Here is a 20,757-nt window from a genome sequence, read left to right as displayed (position 1 = left end):
CTGCTAAGCCGTTAAAAATATTGTATGTTTCAATGAAATCAGCTCTCCTCCTAAAATCTGGAGAACTTGCTTCTCTCAAAGGATTAAGTGTTTTCTGAACTCCTTACCACCAGTTAAGAAATTGTGGGGCTGGATGAACACAGCAGGCCAAGTAGCATCTTAGAAGCACAAAAACTGAGGTTTTGGGCCGAGACACCTCATCAGAAAAGGGGATGGGGAGACGATTCTGAAATAAATAGGGAGAGAGGGGAAGGCGGGCTGAAGAAGGATAGAGGAGAAGGTGGGGAGGTAGGGAGGGGATAGGTCAGTCCGGGGAGGATGGACAGGTCAAGGGGGCAGAATGAGGCTAGTAAGTAGGAAATGGAGGTGCAGCTTGAGGTGCGAGGAGCGGATAGGTGAGAGGAAGAACAGATTAGGCATGCAGGGACGAGCTGGACTGGTTTTGGGATACAGTGGTGGGAGGGGAGATTTTGAAGCTGGTGAAATCCACATTGATACCATTGGGCTGCAGGGTTCCTCAGCAGAATATGAGTCCGCCTCCACCCCCCTCTCCCTATTAATTTCAGAACCATGTCCCCATCCCTCTTTTCTGATGAAGGGTCTAGGCCCAAAACCTCAGCTTTTGTGCTCCTAAGATGCTGCTTGGCCTGCTGTGTTCATCCAGCCCCACACTTTGTTATCTTGGATTCTCCAGCATCTGCAGTTCCCATTATCTTACAGCACAGTCCCAACCTATTTAACCTTGGCTTGTAAGACAAGCCCTTTATACTGGGGATCATCTTAGTGAACCTTCTCTGAACTGACTCTAATGAAACAGCAGCTTAAATAAGGGGACCAAAATTACGTACAGTATTCCAGATGAGATCTCACCAGCACCTTGTGTGGTTACAATCGGACTTCCCTCCTCCTACCCCTTGAACTAAGGGCTAATATTCTATTAACGTTCCTAATTACCCACTGCACCTTTGCGCTTTCTGCAGTTGTTACCATTTAAATAATACTATTCTTTTGCTTTCCTTTCCAAAATGAGCAATTACACATATTCCCACATTTGCCAACTTTTTGCACACTTACTTAACCATCAATATCTCAGTAAACTGTTTGTCTTCCTCTCACAACATGATTTTCCACCTATTTTTGGGTCATCTGTAAATTCGGTTACAGTACATTCACTTTCCTCCTCCAAGTCATTGATATATATTGTAAACAATTGTAGTCACAGCACTGATCCGTTTGAAGCCGCACTGGTCAAAAGTCACCAAGCAGAAAAAAATCCCTTGTCCTTGCGTGCTGTTTCATGCCAATTTGCTATCGGTGTCAATATACTACCTCCAAAGCCTTGGGCTTTTACCTTATGACAACTTTATCTGAGGTACTTTGTTGAATACGTTCTGGAAGTCCAAATACAACACATACAGTGGTTCCCTGTATCCACTCTGGTTGAGCCTTCCTCAAAAAATGCTTAAAAAACCTTAGTCAGACATGGTTGCCTTTCATGAGTCGTGCTGGTTTTGCTGGATTATGTTATGATGTTCCAAATGTTCTGCTATCACTTTCTCGATAATTGATTTCAATTTTTTTTAACAATAGATATTGGACTAATTGGCATATAGTGACCTGCTTTTTACCCCTGTACCTTTTTGATTAAGGGTGTCACGTAATTTTCCAGAATTGCTTTTCAAGAATCTAATTATTTTTGTAAAATTGCATCCAAAACATCCACTGTATTTGTAACTAACTCTTTTAGGATTCTACGATGCAAGCTATCAGGGCCAAAGGACTTATCTGTCTTTAGCCCCATTAGTTTGTCTAATACTGCTTTTTACTATTTTTCTGTTGACCATAATGGTACTTAATTCCCCCATGCCTTGTTAAGTATTAATGGGATGTTCCAAGTATCTTCCACCATAAAGACTGATGCAAAATATCTATTTAATTCATTGGCAATTTCCTTGTTTCCATAACCATGGCCACAGATTTATTTTCTAAGAGGCCAATGTTTAGTTTGACGTCTGTCTTACTTAGATATATTTCTAGAAGCTGTTCTTGTCAGTTATTTTTAATATTCGTAGTGATCACTGAGTCATACAGCATAGAAAAAGGGCCTTCAACTCACCAAATCTATCCCAAGCAACAAATACTAAATTAAATGACCTCATTTAAGACCATAAGACATAGGAGTGGAAGTAAGGCCATTCGGCCCATCAAGTCCACTCCGCCATTTAAATCATGGCTGATGGGCGTTTCAACTCCACTTGCCTGCACTCTCCCTGTAGCCCTTGATTCCTTGTGAGATCAAGAATTTGTCGATCTCTGCCTCGAAGGCATCCAACGTCCCGGCCTCTACTGCACTCTGTGGCAATGAATTCCACAAGCCCACCACTCTCTGGCTGAAGAAATGTCATCTCATTTCCGTTTTAAATTTACCCCCTCTAATTTTAAGGCTGTGCCCAAGGGTCCTAGTCTCCCCGCCTAACGGAAACAACTTCCTAGCATCCACCCCTTCTAAACCATATATTGTCTTGTAAGTTTCTATTAGATCTCCCCTCAACCTTCTAAACTCTAATGAGTACAATCCCAGGATCCTTAGCCGTTCAACATACGTTAAACCTACCATTCCAGGGATCATCCATGTGAGTCTCCGCTGGACACGCTCCAAGGCTAGTATATCCTTCCTGAGGTGTAGGGCCCAAAATTGGACACAGTATTCTAAATGGGGCCTAACTAGAGCTTTATAAAGCCTCAGAAGCACGTGGCTGCTTTTATATTCCAACCCTCTTGAGATAAACGACAACATTACATTCACTTTCTTAATCACGGACTGTACCTGCAAGTTAACCTTTAGAGAATCCTGGACCAACACTCCCAGATCCCAGATTTGCTTGCAGTCAGTCCATAGCCTACTATGCCCCGGCATTTAATATACCATCCAGATGCTGCTTAAATCTTGCAAGAACACCTGCCTCCACCGCCCTCTTAGACAGCATGTGCCACATTTCAACAATCCTCTCAGATCTTCCCTAAACCATTTACTCCTCACGTTAAATTTATGCCTTCTCATCTTAGACACCATGCTAGTTTACCAGTGTCATTTCTCTGTGTTTATTAACTTCTTAGACTTCCTTTGGTGGATTTTGAATTTATCCCAGTCTTTGGGTCTGTGACTGATTTAGCCCTCATTATATGCTCTTTCTTTCAACTCGCTACTCTTCTTAGCTTCCTTTGTTAGCCATAATTGATTTATTCTTCTTTTAAAATCTTTCCTATTTAATCGGATGTACTTTTGCTGAGAATCATGAATTACTTTTCTATCATTCCTGTTAATCTGTTTACTCAGTTAACTTTAGTGAACTCTATCCTCACCTCATTATAATTCCCTTTATTTAAAATTACACAGTTGTTTCCAACCCAAGTTTCTCACTATTGAACCGAATATTAAATTCTATCATGTTATGATCACTGCTTCCTTGGGGACGTTTTACTCTGAAGTTGTTTGTTAAACCCCCTTCATTACACATTACAAAATACAAAATAGCTTGCTCCCTGATTGACTCTGTGACACATTGCTGCGGGAAGCTATCCTTAATGCACTCCATGAATTTGCTGTCATAACCCTCCTTTGCAATTTGATTAATCCAATCACCATGAAAATTAAAGTCACTCATAATCGTTCTTCCATTCTTTTCACATGCTCATACTGTTTGTTGATTTGTAGCCTTTCCCACAGATTGGCTAGTGTTTGAGGTTGTGTAGTCTATTCCTAACAATGTATTTATTTAATTCAAACATGGGACGTGGGTGTTGTTGGCTGGTCAGCATTTATTGCCTGCCCCTCTCTGCCCTTGAACTGAGTGGCTTGCTAGGTCATTTCAAAGGGCAGTTGAGACACAACCACATTGAACATAGAACACTACAACACAGTACAGGCCCTTCGGCCCATGACGTTCTGCCAAACCTTTATCCTAAACATAATGTCTATCTAACCTCCGCCCTGACCTTATGCTATCATCCATATGCCTATCTAATAGCCACTTAAATACCTCTAATGAGGCTGATTCCACTACCCTCTCTGGCAATGCATTCCACGCCCAAATGCTATGATTCTGGAGTCACATGTAGGCCAGACCATGTGAGGATGGCAGATTTTCTTCCCTGAAGGACATTAATGAGCCAGGTGTTCAATCAGTAATGGTTTCATGGGCATCAGTAGATTCTTAATGAGATTTTTTTTGGATATGAGTTTGCTCGCTGAGCTGTAAGTATAGTTTTCAGACGTTTCGTCACCATTCTAGGTAACATCATCAGTGAGCCTCCAACGAAGCGCTGGTGTTATGTCCCACTTTCTATTTATCTGGTTAGGTTTCCTTGGGTTGGTGATGTCATTTCCTGCGTTGGTGATGTCATTTCCTGTTCTTTTTCTCAGAGGATGGTAGATTGGCTCCAAATCAATGTGTTTGTTGATGGAGTTCCGGTTGGAATGCCATACTTCTAGGAATTCTCGTGCATGTGTCTGTTTGGCTTGTCCTACGATGGATGTGTTGTCCCAATCAAAGTGGTGTCCTTCCTCATCTGTATGTAAGGATACTAGTGATAGTGGGTCATGTCGTTTTGTGGCTAGTTGATGTTCATGTATCCTGGTGGCTAGCTTTCTGCCTGTTTGTCTAATGTAGTGTTTGTCACAGTTCTTGCAAGGTATTTTGTAGATGACGTTCGTTTTGCTTGTCTGTATAGGGTCTTTTAAGTTCATTAGCTGCTGTTTTAGTGTGTTGGTGGGTTTGTGGGCTACCCTGATGCCAAGAGGTCCGAGTAGTCTGGCAGTCATTTCAGAAATGTCTTTGATGTAGGGGAGAGTGGTTATGGTTTCTGGGCCCATTTTGTCTGTTTGTTTGGGTTTGTTGCTGAGAAATCGGTAGACTGTGTTCATTGGGTACCCATGCTTTTTGAATACGCTGTATAGGTGATTTTCTTCTGCTCTTCGTAGTTCCTCTGTGCTGCAGTGTGTGGTGGCTCATTGGAATAATGTTCTAATGCAGCTTCGTTTGTGGGTGTTGGGATGGTTGCTCCTGTAGAACTCCATCAGCAAATACATTGATTTGGAGCCATTCTACCATCCTCTGAGAAAAAGAACAGGAAATGACATCACCAACCCAAGGAAACCTAAACAGATAAATAGAAAGCGGGACATAACACCAGCGCTTCATCGGAGGCCCACTGATAATGTTGTCTAGAATGGTGACGAAACGTCTGAAAACTAATCTTCCAGCTCAGTAAGCAAACTCACATCCAGAAACTCAACCTGAGCTACAAATCTTCTCAAAACTCGCGAGTTTTTTTTCTTTGTTTCCTGGCTGTTTTGTTACCTTATCCCAGATGAACTCTCCATCATTGAACCTTGATTATCTCTCACACTGTGCTCATTTTATCTCTTATTAACAGTGCTACGCCACTACCTTTTCCACCCCAAATGTCTCTCTAAAGGGAAAAATATCCCTGAATGTTAAGTTCCTAGTTTTGATCTCCTTGTAACCCTGTTTCTGTAGTGTCTATGAGATCGTATTAAATCATTTTGATTTGTGCAATCAGTTCATCTGCCTTTATTCTAAATGCTTCCTGCATTAAGATACAAAGCTTCGTTCCACTATTGAATTTCCCTACTCTTTTATGGTTCTTTGGTGCAATGTGACATTCACACATTCTGTACCTTTTCTTATTTTCAGTAACAATCATTCCCATAACTAAACTTAAATCCAATCCTCTTGTTTACTTTTGATTTTCTAATTTTCAGTGCAACTGAATCCTCCACCCTCCAAAACCCTGCTTCCACCTTGCTCCAACATTGCCTCTCACTGCCCAGAATCTGACCACCACACTCCACTCCATTTTAGTCAACCTCCAGGAGCGGTCAAAATACCTACCCCCTCCCTCCACCAACAAACCCAACAATCCCCAGCCACAGCACCTTTATCACCAGCACCTCCCCACCACCAATCACCAGGGTTCCCTTACCACCCATTACCAATGTCCCCCACTACCTCCCCCACACCACCATTGAACCTGATACCACCACCCCCCACCACTGTAAGAACCCTAATCCCAACCCTAACTTCACACTTAACTTTCATGCTTTCATAGGAGTGATCCACCTAACTGTCCTTGATGCTGTGATGTCAGATTTATCGGGTAGGCAATAAATGCTGGTCATCCAGCGATACCCACTTCCCATTCAATAAAAACATTGTCACGATAGTGTACAGAACCATCCCCCACACGCGCAACACCAAACTGTAGTCAGTCTGTGAGAAAGGCTATAAATCATAAATAGTAGGATTTAAAGTGTGCTGTGCATTTCTGAAGAAACCCTGACCAGAATCACCTATCAGAAGCAAGGAGCTCATTCTTAAGATTTAAAAAAGTTCTTAGGAATTGACAATCTGAATCTGAATGCCATTCCTTGGAAAATCCAGCCATATGCTAAAGACACTGTTTAAACTCAAGCTTTGGTTCTTTCTTAAAGAATCCTTATGAACAGTGTTGAATCTTCTGGTTTCAGGAAAAGCGGACATTATTGAGGATGCAGCGGGCTTTACTGGAAGTACAAAAGGTAGTAATTCTGAGGTGCAGTCACTCAATTCCTTCCAGTCTGACTCATGTGATGACAATGGTAAGGAAGTATTACAACCTACTTCAATAATTTCAATATTATTTCAAATTTGCTTTTACCTCTTCAGGTAATAATGTGGAATAAAATGTCTTTTTTAGCATGGGCACTTTGTATAAGATATATCGTGGGAAAATATGAGATCACTATTAATCAAACAAATGCATTGATTATCATGTTACTTTCACTTCCTGATGACTATATATTCACTGAGTTATTGTTAATAAGTATATTAACTTAGAACACATTTACTTTTCTGGTACCAGTATTAGAAAGAGCCCATGTTAGATGCAGCCAATTTAATTTCAACTTATGACTGTAAGTATAAATATGCTGATACCCTGGAAGGGAGCCATGCTCCCAGAGGTCATCAAGTCAATATCTGAAATCTTAGAACAACACTTCTTAAATACAGAAGTGGTTTTTTTTGCCCAACATTATGCATTTGCCTCCCTTGTTCCTTTTGAATAAGATGTCAACTGCTGAACAGAATTGTTAACCTGCAGCACTAGGAACTGGGGCAAAATCTTTTACTCTCCAGTGGAATTTATTGGAGGCTGGGAGGGTGTTTAATTAGGTCAGAGGATGGGTGAACATATACCTTCAGTGTCCACCCTGATTAAGCCTGGGGCTGGAAGGTTTTGTCACCCTTCCTGTCCCACTGCAAGTTACTGACCTCATTAGTACCTCGTCCTAACACTGCTGGCATTAACCTGTTACCATCTGACAAATAAATGGGTGCAGGCGGCTTGTTGCCTCCAGGGGTTGTCTCCTTCAAAGGCATTTGACAGAGAGGCGTGACAACAGAATGAGGGTGTAAACCTACTGGGAACCACCTACCTGCCCTTTTTGCTGATTGTCGCTTTATGCTCTTCCCTTCTGCAAATACCTCCTAGCATTGCTTAACTGTCACCTTTATTCTGTTTTTCTTGAATTGCCAAAAAAATTCTTAGGCAATGGCCTTCATTGGCAAGAACAGAATTAAAACAAAGTTGCTGGAAAAGCTCAGCAGGTCTGGCAGCATCTGTGCAGGAGAAAACAGAGTTAACGTTTTGGATCCAGTGACCCTTCCTCAAAACTCCTCAGTTCTGAGGAAGGGTCACCGGACCCGAAACATTAACTCTGTTTTCTCCTCCACAGATGCTGCCAGACCTGCTGAGCTTTTCCAGCAACTTTTTCTTTGTTCCTGATTTACAGCATCCGCAGATCTTTTATTTTTATTTAGGACAGAATTAAAATTCATTTCTAGTTTTACTCAGAAGGTGATGGTAGGCAATTTGCTATTTGGAACAAGTGAATGGGTTTACTTTAGAGCGTAGTTAAGAGTCAACCATGCTGGCATGAGACTCAGTTCAGCTTCTTTCCCTAAAGAAACTTAATGAACTTGTTTGGGTTTTTAAATGGCAATCTCACTGTGGCCATGATCCATGGTCACCTTTTGCCATAACAACCTATTTACTCCTGTTTTTTTTTACACATACTAAATTCGACTACTTAAGCTGATAAGGTTGAAATTGGACTTGTTCTCTGAAATAACAACCTAGTGTAATTGTTACAGTTTATTAGAAACATGCCACAAGATGGCACTTAGAGACCAATGTGATGTTTTATTTCTGCCGTGACTTATTCGTAGGATTGCCTATCACTGACAGCGTGGAGAGATTGCAGTTATAATTACTGATTAATATATCCTAGATATCAAATGTGCATTTCTAATCAAGACTGAATGTGCTGAATTTGTAACATTATCTGCTGTCAAACTTATCCAAGAACTGCAAGTAACGTAAATATATTTTTGCAGAGCACTTATCCAGCAAGAAGGTAAATTTAACTTCGATCTGAGTACAATAAATTATTTAGCTGTGATTGGTATACAACAATAATGTTGTCCTATGCATTAGTTCCACATTGTTTGCAGAAGGATTTTCTTGTGCTGATTTCATCCTTCCTTCAATTAAGCAATGCCATTGTTGTTCAGAATTTGACCAGTTGCTTGATTTCACCAGGGAAGCTTATTGCCAGACGTTGGTTGTTATAAGCTGGTGCCTTAATGATGACCTTCTATCTTAAATCTTTCCCATGAATTTTCATTTCTGATGCACAATGGCAGTAGTGTGCGCCATCTTTGATTTGATTTATTGTTGTCACATGTACCTAAGTACAATGTAAAATTTTGCTTTGCAAGCAGTATAGGCAGATCATAGCAAACAAGAACATACAGATCAAAGGGTACTGAGACAGAGCAAGGCATACAAGACTTTGAACGCACAGAAGACACACAAAAGTGAGGTCAACCTTAGATTTGAAATTAGAGAGGCCTGTTCAGCAGTCTAATAATAGAATTGAAGAAGCTGTTCTTGAACTTCTTGGTGGATGTGTTCAAGCTTGTGCATCTTCTGCTGATGGTAGAGAACATTACTAGCTGAGAGGGAGATTGGCAGAATTTTCACAGCAACGAGAAGTGTAGATGGAGTCCACGGATGGAGGGTTGGCCTCTGTGGTGTGGGATATGCATACAACTTTGTTGTTTCTTACAATTCTGGACGGAGCAATTGCCTTACCAAGCCATTATGTAGCCAGATAGAATGCTTTATGTGATGCATCTGTAAAAGTTGGTGAGAGCCCTTGGAGCGTAACGCCCCTCCACACTTGTGTTACAGCAACCACCCACAGTGTGGTCACTGTCCTTCCGCCTTATTCAGTACACCCATTCCTGTGAAACACCTAATCAATAATGGGTATTCATATAGACAACCCCAAGTTCCCATGATCTCATGGTGATTAAAAGATGTTATTATCTCCAGAACTTGAGATCTCTCTATGCATCCTATTAATTAGTATTCCAAAGCTACTGGTTATATGCATTTGATCTGTCCCTTGTATTGTATTCCATGTGATTTCTCTATCAAATTCAGTTACTTCTCTAATTATTGGGACAGTGGAAAATATATGTTTTAAAACACAAAAGATATTGGTTTTAACTAACTGCTATGAAATTTGTAACATTAATTTCTATTATAAATTGTAAAGTTATACGGCTACTTATTTATCACAAAGTGTTAACAGTATAAATTGTGAACCATCTATTTTGTACATGGAGTAAAGATGGGTAAAGCGTTTCCTGAGATTAATTAACTTTCACATCTAGATTTAAATTTTTTCCCCCCTAATGCTTCTATTATACTCTGGTTATACATGTATCAATATGTGCTGAAATCTATCCCTGTGATTATCTGAAGAATCTTTAATGAGAACCTAATTCTGAATATTGTGAATAACCTCAAAGAAACAACTAAGTACTACAAAATAACTTGAGCTGTTATTTTCACAACTACTTAAAGAGTTAAGTTGGCTGGTTCATGGGCTGAGATTTACACCCCTTCTTCTAACTAGTGCTGTTCACTCCATGAGTCAGAAACCTTTCATTAATAAGACTGGAATCAATCATTTGTCAATCCTTAGTTTGATAAGAAGATACCTGTCTCGGATGTTTGCTTGCATGGCCTCCCATTCACCTTGGTATAACCCTGTTCAAAAGGTATCCTTATGTTTCACTTGAATGCTAGCGCAAGCTGTTTTATTCTGTTTTTCTCATGTCAGCCATTTGTCTTTCAAACATGGGCTGCCCTGACAGTCGTTGTGAAAATGCCAAATTTCCTAACCATCCTATGGAAGAAAGGATGTTGTTGTGCCTCGCTGACTGTCACATCTTCATGGGAGATCCAGGACAGATTGTTGGTTATTCTTACTCCTTGGAACTTGACACTGTTGACCCTCTCCGCCTCAGCTCCATTGATGTAGACATAGGCGCGTCCTCGTCTTTTCCTTCTGAAAAGAATGATCAGTTCTTTTGTTTGGTTGAGATATTTAAGAGATTGTTATCATTACACCACAATGTCAAACAATCTTCCCTGTATCTGGCCTACAATAATGATGTCATTAGCAAACTTATTGATGGCGTTCATATGAAATTTGGATATTCAGTTGAGAGTGTACAGGGAGGTACAGTGGAGGGCTGAGTATGCATCCTTGTGGGGTGCCAGTGTATTGTGGAAGAGGTGCTATTGTCTGTCTTCACTGATTGCAGTCTGTGGGTCAGGAAGCTAAGGATCTGGTGGAGCCAAGGTCTATGTCTCAGTTTTGAGATTATTTCTGAAAGGATTACGGTATTGAGGGCAGAACTGTGGTTGATGAGTAAGAACCTGACATGGGTGTCCTTTCTTGTCCAGATGTTCCAGGGATGAATGTAAGGTTAGTGAAATGGTGTCCGCTGTGGACCTGTTTTGCCAATAGGCAAATTCTAGGGGACTGAAGCAGGCTGTGGGCTATGACTAACATCTCGCAGCACTTTTGGAGGTCAGAGTCTGACAAAGGCTCTTACTCATCAACCATGGTGGTGGTGTACTTGTCTAAGTTGTACACTGAATTCTTAAATATATGTTCAGTCCACTGATTCCAAGCAGTCCCAGAGAAGTTCTTCCGCTGCCTCAGACCAATATTGTACTACTTTCTGTGATGGGTCCTCTCATTTCAACTTCTGTTTGTAAGACAGGAGGAGGAACACAGCATTGCGATCGGATTTTCCAAAGTGTTGATGGAGTATGAAACAGTAGGTATCTTTGGTTGTGTAGCAGTGGTCCAAGTTGTTCGGGTCCTCTGGTGGGGCAAGTGATGTGATGGTGATATTTTGGTAGCACCCTGTTGAGGTTGGCCTGATTGAACTTACTGACCATGATGAACGAGACCTCGGAAAATTTCATCTCCAAAGCATTTTTAGCAATGCAAATTTCATCTAGAGCGTTCCTCACTTTTGCCTGAGGTAGCCTATCAGGATGACAGAGATGAATTTGTGCAAAAGATAGTAGAGAGACATCATTTCACTATAAGATATTCTAGGGCTAGGGAGCAGTAGCTCACCAGGGTCGCCATATCTGAGCACCAGGTAGTGATTAATATTGAAGTTTGGATGTTTGTAAGATCTTCAGACCTGTAAGTAGATTTAAGAGGACATTATTTGCAGTTTTTACATCTTCTAAATTCACTGTAATAATTCACCAATGCTCCTCCAACACCCTTTCCAAAACCGTGACTTCTACCACCCAGAAAGACAAAGCAGCAGATATGTGGGATCAACACCCAGTGCAGGTTCCCCTCTGAGCCACATAGTCTTGGAACTATGTCATTTTCCTTCAAAGTTGCTGAGTCAAAATGCTGGAATTCCTTCCTAACAGCACGGTGGATACCCCTACTTCTCAAGGGCTGCAGAGGTTCAAGAGGCAGATCACCACAACAGTTTCAGCTCAATTAGGAATGGATTATAAATGCTGCACCAACTAACAATACCTACATCCCATGAACAAAGAAAAAAAAAGTAATGTAAGAAATTCAGTGCAGCGGGTGAAGGTACTACTGCTTTTTGTTTGTTTACATCCAAATATTTGCGTGTTGGAAGATGAGACAGTAGAAAGTTAGTCATTAGTATGTAGAAAGAAGAAAAAACTTCCAACTGACTGAAAACAAGATATAAACAATTTACACAAACAACTTGTAGGAATGCTGTTATGTCCGAACGGCAGTGCATGAGAGTTTGTGAATAGAAACACTATCCTGAAGGATTACGTTTTGGATAGACGCCTCCAATTCAAATCTTTCAGGAATAGAACTGAAATGTGAGCTGGAGATATTCTGATGCAAGAGAAGGAGGAGCTGTACCCGAACAGTTGTTTTCTTCCTTCACACCTCATGAAGATACAGGTTCAGAATTGAGTTGGTATGATGAGTAGTGTATAGATCAAGTAGAATCAGTTGAGAGAGAAAATAAACAAACAACAGTATAATGCAGGAACAGGCCCTTCGGCCCACCAGCCTTGTGCTGCTACGTGAAGCCTTTCTAAACTAAAAGCCTTTGCCTCTGTGGTCCATAGACCTCTACTCATTGCCTATTCATGTATCTGTCGAGATGCCTCTTAAACATTGCTATCACATCTGTTTCTACCACCTCCTATGGCAGCACACTCCAGACACTTTTGCCACCATGTGTAACAAAAAAATTGCTTTCCGCATCATCTTTCCCCCTCTTGCCTTAAAGCCATGTCTGCTAAGAATTGACATTCCCACAAAGGGGAAAAGACCCCAACTATCCATCCTATCCATGCCTCTCAATTTTGTAAACCAAATGAATCTGCTTCAACCAGGCAAGTACTTGCCACTTGTGAAGGGAAGTATGAAAGTTGTTTAAGGGCAACGAGAATTTAGGAGACTGTCCAAGAAAGAAGGGAAGCATAACATTATTGTTCAGGGATTCAACAATTCAGAGAAATAGTTATCAGCCTTTCATACAGAGTTGTGAGTATGTGTGGTTTGTTGCCTTTTGATGCCATTATGTGGAACATCTAAAAACAACTTGAAAGGAAATGGGACAGAGGGGTGCGTGGGGTGGGATTGTCATATTTTGATCCATGATGGGACCTATGCCATAGGGACAAGGTTCTGTTTGGAATGAATCAACAATTAGCAGTTAACATGAAGGGCAGGACCCTGAGGCTACATTATGAATTATTAACCAAGACAAATGCAAATTGGCACACGATTAAACAGATTAAAGAAGTGAATGTGGGACTGATGGAGTGGTTAAGAACAAGGAGTTCTATATCATGAGACATTAGCAGCAGTACTGTGACCAGACGAAACTGTACCATTTGGATGGTCTGTATTTGAATAGGCACGGACCAGGCTTTAGTGCAAAGTATAATTGATTTGATCACTTGAACTTAAAACTCATAAGATAGTAGCAATAGTCAAGGTGTGCATAGGGGCGTAGAAGGGTTTATATGGAAAAGGTAATTCTGAAACAAACTAAAGCAAAGAAAGTGGAATAATTGTCAGCAATTGGGCTTTAAGCACTGAACATAGATAAAGGAAAATTAAAGATGAGACCTGAGAAATCCAGTGAGACAAGATTAAAATGTCAGTAATGTGGACGATTTTGATGTATAGTCTTCATACAAATGCATGGAATGTAACAAACTTCCACTTCAAACGTTTGACATGCTAGACATTAGAGAAATGGCTAGAAGACAATCTAAATATATCAGCCTATCAGGTGTACAGGAAATCAAGAAGAATTGGAGTGTAAGGGGATTAAACTCAGTGATTAATAATGAAGTGGTAGCTTGTGTAAAAGCGGTGAGTGGGCAAACATTGTCAGGAAGACACAATGTTTTAAATGGGCTTTTTTTTATCTTTTGTATAGATTGGGATGAAAATAAAAAAAATATAAATTCCTTATGTGTCCAAACTGATTTTCTACAGCAGGATGTCTTTGAGTCAATAGGAGGCAGCCCGTATTAGAATCAGTATTGAATAATGAGACATGTTTAATTAACAGTTTAATGATGAAGAGCATTTACCAAATCATGATCATTAAATGGTCCAGTTCAATGTTATGGTTTGAAGGGAGAAACATGAAACTGCTACTAGGATTGACTTATGTAAGGCTGACTTCAATGCATTGAGAAGATACTATTCAAAGTAATCTATTTATTAATGAAATAGCAGTATATGTGAGTTAGGTGTTCAGATAACAATTTAATATACAGATGAGTTTTTACGCAAAGACCGATACTTCTACTTGTCAAAAAAGATAGTCATGGAAGACTAGAGGTAAGAGATGACAAAACTAGAAAAAGAAGCATTCAGAAAAATAGCACATATCATGGCAAATGGGAGAGATGAAAGGCAGTAATGGGTGTTAAAACAGATAATAAGTGTTAAAACAAATAATAAGAGCTTTAGAAAAATAAAGATCTTGCAAAATATATTAAAATGAACACAAACAACTTCTGCAATAATATCAAAGGCTTGTGTTCCAGAACTTGCTGCTCCACTAGTCAAGCTTTTCCAGTACAACAATGGGGAAAATGCCCAGGTACATCCTGTACACAAAAAAGGACAAAGCCAACCGAGCCAGTCACCATCCCATCAGTTTACTCTGGATCATTGGTAATGTGAAGGAGATGTTACCAATAGTGTGATCAAGTAGCACTTGTTCAGCAATAAAGTACACATTGATGTCCAGTTTAGGTTCAATCAGATCCACGCTGCTCCTGACCTCATTGAAGCCTTGATTCAAGCTTGGACAAAAGAGCTGAATTCCAGAGGTGAATGGAGTGTGACAGCCTTTAACATCAAGGCCGCATTCAACAATGTCGCATTTAGGAGCCTCAGCCAAACTAGAGTCAATGGGAATTGGGGAGCAGACTCTCTGCTAGTTGCAGTCATACCTGGCACATGGTTGTGGTTGTTCGAGGTCATTCATCTTACCTCCAGCACATCTCTGCAGGGGTTTCTCAGAGTTGGGTCTTTGCCCCAATGATCTTTAGTTGTATCATCAATGTTCTTCCCTCCATCATAAGGTCAGAAGTGGGAACATTTTCCAATGATAGCTCTATGTTCAGCACCATTTGCAACTCCTCATATACTGAAGCAGCCCGTATTCCAATGCAACAAAATCTGGACAATATTCAGGCTTAGGCTGGCAAATGGCAGTTAACGTTCATGTTACACAAATGCCAGGCAATGACCGTCTCCAATAAGAGATGATCTAACCACTGTTCCTTGACATTCAGGATGTTACCACCACTAGATCCCCCGCTATCAACATCCTGGGGTAGCTATTGACCAGAAGCTTATCTGGACTCACCATGTAAATACATTGGCTACAAAAGCAGGTCAGAGACTAGAAATATAGCAGCAAGTAACTCCACCTGACTCCCCAAATCATGTTCACCATCTACAAGGCACAGGTCAGGAATGTGATGTCATACTTCCCAGTTGCCTGGATGGTGCAGCTTCAACAATACTAAAGAAGCATGCCATCAGTCAGTACAGACCAAGCCACTTGACTGGCACCACATTCACAAGCATTCACTCTCTCTACCACCTACATTCTGTAGAAGCAGTGTTTAATATCAACAAGATTCACAGAGGAAATTCACCAAATGCCCTTGGACAGCACCTTCTGAATTCGTGACCACTTCTACCTAGAATGACAAGGGCAGCAGATACACAAGAACACTACCACCTGCAAATTGCCTCTAAGCTGCTCACTACCCTGATTTGAAAACATGTTGCCATTTCTAGATCAAAATCCTGGAATTCCCTCCCTAAGAGTATTGTGGATCTATCTACAGCACATGGACTGTAGCAATTCAAGAAGGCAGCTCACCACCACCGCCGCCGCAAGGGTAACTAGGGCAAGGCAATAAATGCTCACCAGCCAGCAACACCCATGCTCCCCCAAGTGAACTAAAAATAAACTAAAAGAAGTGATTAAAAGCAATGTGGAATATTGAGTCTTAGTCCTCAGTGCGGTTTCAGGTCAGAACGCTCCACAATCGACATGATCTTCTTCCTCCAACAGCTACAAGAGAAATGCCGAGAGCAAAGACAACCACTCTGCGTCGCTTTCATTGACCTCACGAAGGCATTTGACCTTGTGAGCAGAGGCGGCTTGTTCAAAATCCTCGCCAGGATTGGTTGTCCTCCGAGACTCCTCGGAATAATCCAATCGTTACACGCGGATGTGAAAGGTGCCGTTCAATTTGACTGCTCTTCTTCGAGGCTTTCAACATCTGCAGTGCTGTGAAACAGATCTGTGTGCTTGCCCCCACCCTGTTCGGCGGCATCTTCGCAGTCATGCTGAAACACACATTTGGAAAATCAACTGATGGTGTCTATCTCCACACCAGATCGGACGGAAGGCTGTTCAGTCTGTCCCGGCTGAGGGCAAAATCCAAGGTTTGTGAAGTACTCATTAGAGACATGTTGTTTGCAGATGATGCAGCATTGGCAGCACACTCTGAAGAGCAACTGCAGCGCCTCATGGACAACCTCACAAAAGCCTGCCAGGAATTCAGCCTGACTATTAGCCTGAAGAAGACCAACGTGCTGGGTCAAGGCGTTGAGCACCCCCCCCTCCCCTCCCCCGCCGTCATCACCATTAACAACTATGAGCTGGAGGTAGTCCACTAATTCACATCCCTCGGCTCCACCATCACAGACAGACAGCCTTTCCTTGGACTCTGAGATCAACAGGCGGATCGGATGAGCACATTCGCCAGGCTGACCGAGAGAGTCTAGGAGAACAAAAAGCTGACTACGAACACCAAGATTGTAGTCTACAGGGCGTGTGTCCTCAGCACATTGCTTTACGGCAGCAAGACCTGGAGCCTCTACCCCACACAAGAGCGGCGTCTCAACGCTTTCCACCTGCACAACCTGACACGCATTCTGGACATCAAGTGGACCGACAGAGTCACCAACACTAAAGTCCTCACCCGCGCCCAGGTACTCAGCCTCTTCACCCTACTCTGACAACTCCGCGTCCACTGGTTAGGTCATGTACATCGTATGCCAGACAGGAGGATCCCAAAAGATGTGCTGTATGGGGAATTGGCCATTGGCAAGAGAGAACGAGGACGACCTCATCTTCGTTTCAAAGACATCTGCAAAAGGGACATGAAGTCGATGGACCTGGATGTCGAGAGATGGGAAGACGTCACAAACGATTGCTCATGCTGGAGACGGGATCTACGCAGAGGGCTGGAGTGAGGAGAGGAGAAACTGAGTCTTGCTGCTGAGGAAAAGCATGCTCGACGGAAAGACAGCAACACGGCAACACCGGAGGAGAGTGTCTTCAAATGCAGTCGCTGCAACCGAGACACACACTCCCGTGTGGGCCTGTACAGCCACAACAGACGTTGTGCTATCACCAGCAGCTGAATCAAAACTCTTCAGGTGCAGATCCATGGTGTCTCGAGACTGATGGATGCCATACACTTGCAGTTCTTTACAGCACCAAAAGAGGCCATTTGGCCCATTAAATCAATGCCATCTCTTGGCCAGGTAATTCAATAAGGCACTCTCTCCTGCTTGACCTCAGCATCCCAGCAGGTTTGTTTCCCTTTTCCAATTTCCTATTGAAATCACTTCTTGTTTCCACTTCCACCATCCTAGTACGTGAAATATTCCAGGTGATTACTTGCCCAATTGCTACATCAATGCTTCCATAGAATCTCTACAGTGTGGAAACAGGCCCTTCGGCCCACCAAGTCCACACCAACGCTCGGAACATCCCATCCAGACTCATTCCCCAAACCCATCTAGTCTACAGATCCCTGAACCCTATGGATAATTTAGCATAGTTAATCCACCTAGCCCGCACATCTTTGGACTGTGGGTGGAAACCAGAGCACCCAGAGGAAACCCATGCAGACATGGGGAGAACATGCAAACTCCACACAGACAGTTGCCCGAGGGGGAATTCGAACCCAGGCCCCTGGCGCTGTGAAGCAGCAGTGCTAACCACTGAGCCACCGTGCCACCCTTCTTCCGTACATTCTTCATGCATCCTCTGCTCAAACCTGTGCCCCCTAGTGTCTCTATCATCAATGAGTTGAAAGAGTTTTTAGTCATCTGCCTTATTTAAATCTGCTGTAATCTTGCATATCGCTACCAAATCACCCCCAAGTACCTTTTTCTCTTTAAAAAGAAAAGCAACGCCAGTCCTTCCAATGTAACCCTATTATTAAAGCCCTCTGCCTCAGAACCATTGTGATGAATCTCCTCTGTACTGTCAACGACCGTTGTATCCTTCCTAAACTATGATGATTAGGCCTTAACACAATATGTCAGTTGCTACAGAACCTCATGAAAGTTCAATATGACTTCCTTGCTTTTGCACTCCACACTTCATTAATGAAGCACAAAGTCACAGGTGCTTTGCCAGCCCTCAATTTAACCTGCCACCTTCAAATATCAATGCACATTCAATAACCCCTGCCCACCATGAGATTCCTCTGTTTTTGCACAAACTGGAACAAGTACCATTTTGTTCGCATTGACTCTGCCAAAATGCATCACCTCTCAATTCTCTGAATTAAGTTCCATCTGCAAATATTAAGTTGCATATTTATTCATTCTGCTCATCTATCTGTGTCCTGTTACTAGTCATTTATAACATTCTCATTTATTGCTACTTATCCAAATTGGTGGTATCATGCTTTAAAAACTTACTCCACATTAGAAGAGCCAATTAATTTTATGAAACAAAAAATGTATTCCCAGAACTGGCGATTGGGAATCATTACTATCCTGTCACCTCCAAGCTTTGGAATAACCATTTACCAGGCTCACGGCCTCTGCTGTTAAGCTGATTTTTATTTTCAACCAATTGGATACTGATGCTTCTAAAGTACAACCTCTGTGCTCTTAATCAACCTGCTATGTGGTACTTTTTTCATTAATTGACCACTTAATGCTATGGGCAGACTGGCCAATTTCATCTCTGATGTTGATAAATTTAGCATGGGGCAAGTTTGGCAGGGTTGGTACCAAGAACACCCATGCATGGTGACCAATTTGTATACCCCTTTTGTTTGCCAGCCCATCTGTGGGAGCATGTTAAAAATCAGCGCAGCACCTCAGCAAAATTAGTATAAGCAAACTTAATATAGAGAAATAAATGACAACAAATAGCACCAATTAGGCCTGTATTCCCTGGAGTTTCAAAGATTCTCATGAAGTGTTCTCAATGAAACCTACAAAATATTTAAAGGTATAGACAGGTTAAATGCAGGTAAGACATTTCCCCTGGCAGGGGAGTCTTAAACCAGGGAAAATAATTTTGAAAAGTGGGATGCCATTTAGAATCAAGGCAAGCGGAAATTCTTATGTGCAAAGAGTTAGAAATCTTTGCAATTCTCCACCTCAGACAGTAGAAACTCATTCTTTGAGTATATTTAAAGTAGAGATTGGCAGATTTCTGATAGCTGATGGTAGAAGGACTTAATGGGGATACTGAGAGGAAAACATGTTGCTGTTTAATCAGCCATGCTTATGTTAAGTGATGGAGCAGATCTGACAGGCTAAATCCACACGGCCAATATTTTCATGCCATGATTTTAAAAGAAGTAGGTGGTAGCATTGCAGATGTCTGATCTCTAATATTCCAGTTCTTCTGGACTTTTCCTTTCGATTAGAAAGTTATGAATGTCACTTTGTTATTTAGGGATAGTGAAACCAGAGAATTACAGACCAGTTAACCTAACATCTATTGTCATGAAATATCTAGAGTCCACAAGTAAGGTTGGATGATGGAGCACCTTGTGGGTTTTGCGCTAATCAGAGAGAGGCAGCTTGGGTCTGTGTGGAACGGATTATGATTGATGAATCTGGTAGAATCTTTTTGAGAACATGACAAAAGAAGCGATAACAACATGAGAAAAATCTTTTTCACACAATGAGTGGTTAGGATTTGAAATACACTACTTAGAGCATGTGCAGGTAAGTTCAATCAAAGCATTCAAGAGGAAACTGGATTGCTATCTGAAAAGGAGGTGTATGCTAATGGAGGGTGGCACTAGGTGAATTATTTATTTGAAAAGTTAGCGCAGTTGCTTCATATGAGGTAACAAGTTGGTGATGTTAAATCTTTGACAATTTATAGAACTGTTTTGGCAGACATTTCCGTTGTCTTGCAACTGTACTCAGAGTTATTATTTAATTTCCCAGAGACGTGGCTTAGTATTATAGGAAGGTAGTGAAGCACATTGCTATTCCTAGGAATTAATAGTAAAATCTCTGACCTAAAGGAACATCTTTACCTAATTCCATATCAGTTTGATTCAGCTGGAATACTAATCCAATATAACATTCTGACTCACATCAAGATTCCCATAAGTAGCAAATGCTGAGACCATACAGCCAAAGATATACTTTTGAAATGTCACTGTTGTAATCTTCTCCAGTTCCACAACATTCAAACTATCCCTGCTCCTCTGAAGTTGGCCTCTTGAACATCCCTCTTTTTAATTCTTCTACAATTGCCGACCAGACCAGTAATTGTTAAGTACTGAAGTTACCATCCTACACTACCTCTCTTTCTACCTTTTAGAAGTTCCTTAAAACCGCTTAAAGGCAACTTTCTTTTACTTTTACATGATGTAATTGTCATTGGCAAGACCAGAATTTGTTGCTTATTCCTAACAGTGGTCAAGAAATTGGTAGTCAGTCACTGCAATCCGTTGCTGCCTAGATAT

The 20,757-nt window shown here is 41.5% G+C and overlaps 1 protein-coding gene across 7 annotated transcripts in view; it reads left to right on the top strand.

Annotated features, from left to right (window-relative positions):
- The window catches only part of fat3a (FAT atypical cadherin 3a), an 808,281-nt gene that overhangs the window by 779,358 nt on the left and 8,166 nt on the right, over window positions 1-20,757 (top strand). For all 7 annotated transcript variants that reach the window (XM_059646553.1, XM_059646555.1, XM_059646551.1 and 4 more), the window contains one exon: window positions 6,551-6,661. In XM_059646553.1, coding sequence (XP_059502536.1) covers window positions 6,551-6,661 — 111 coding nt within the window. The remainder of the gene's footprint in view (window positions 1-6,550; window positions 6,662-20,757) is intronic.

This window comes from Stegostoma tigrinum, chromosome 6 (assembly GCF_030684315.1).
Source record: "Stegostoma tigrinum isolate sSteTig4 chromosome 6, sSteTig4.hap1, whole genome shotgun sequence".
Classification (NCBI taxonomy): Eukaryota; Metazoa; Chordata; class Chondrichthyes; order Orectolobiformes; family Stegostomatidae; genus Stegostoma; species Stegostoma tigrinum.
This window is presented reverse-complemented; position numbering and strand designations above follow the sequence as displayed.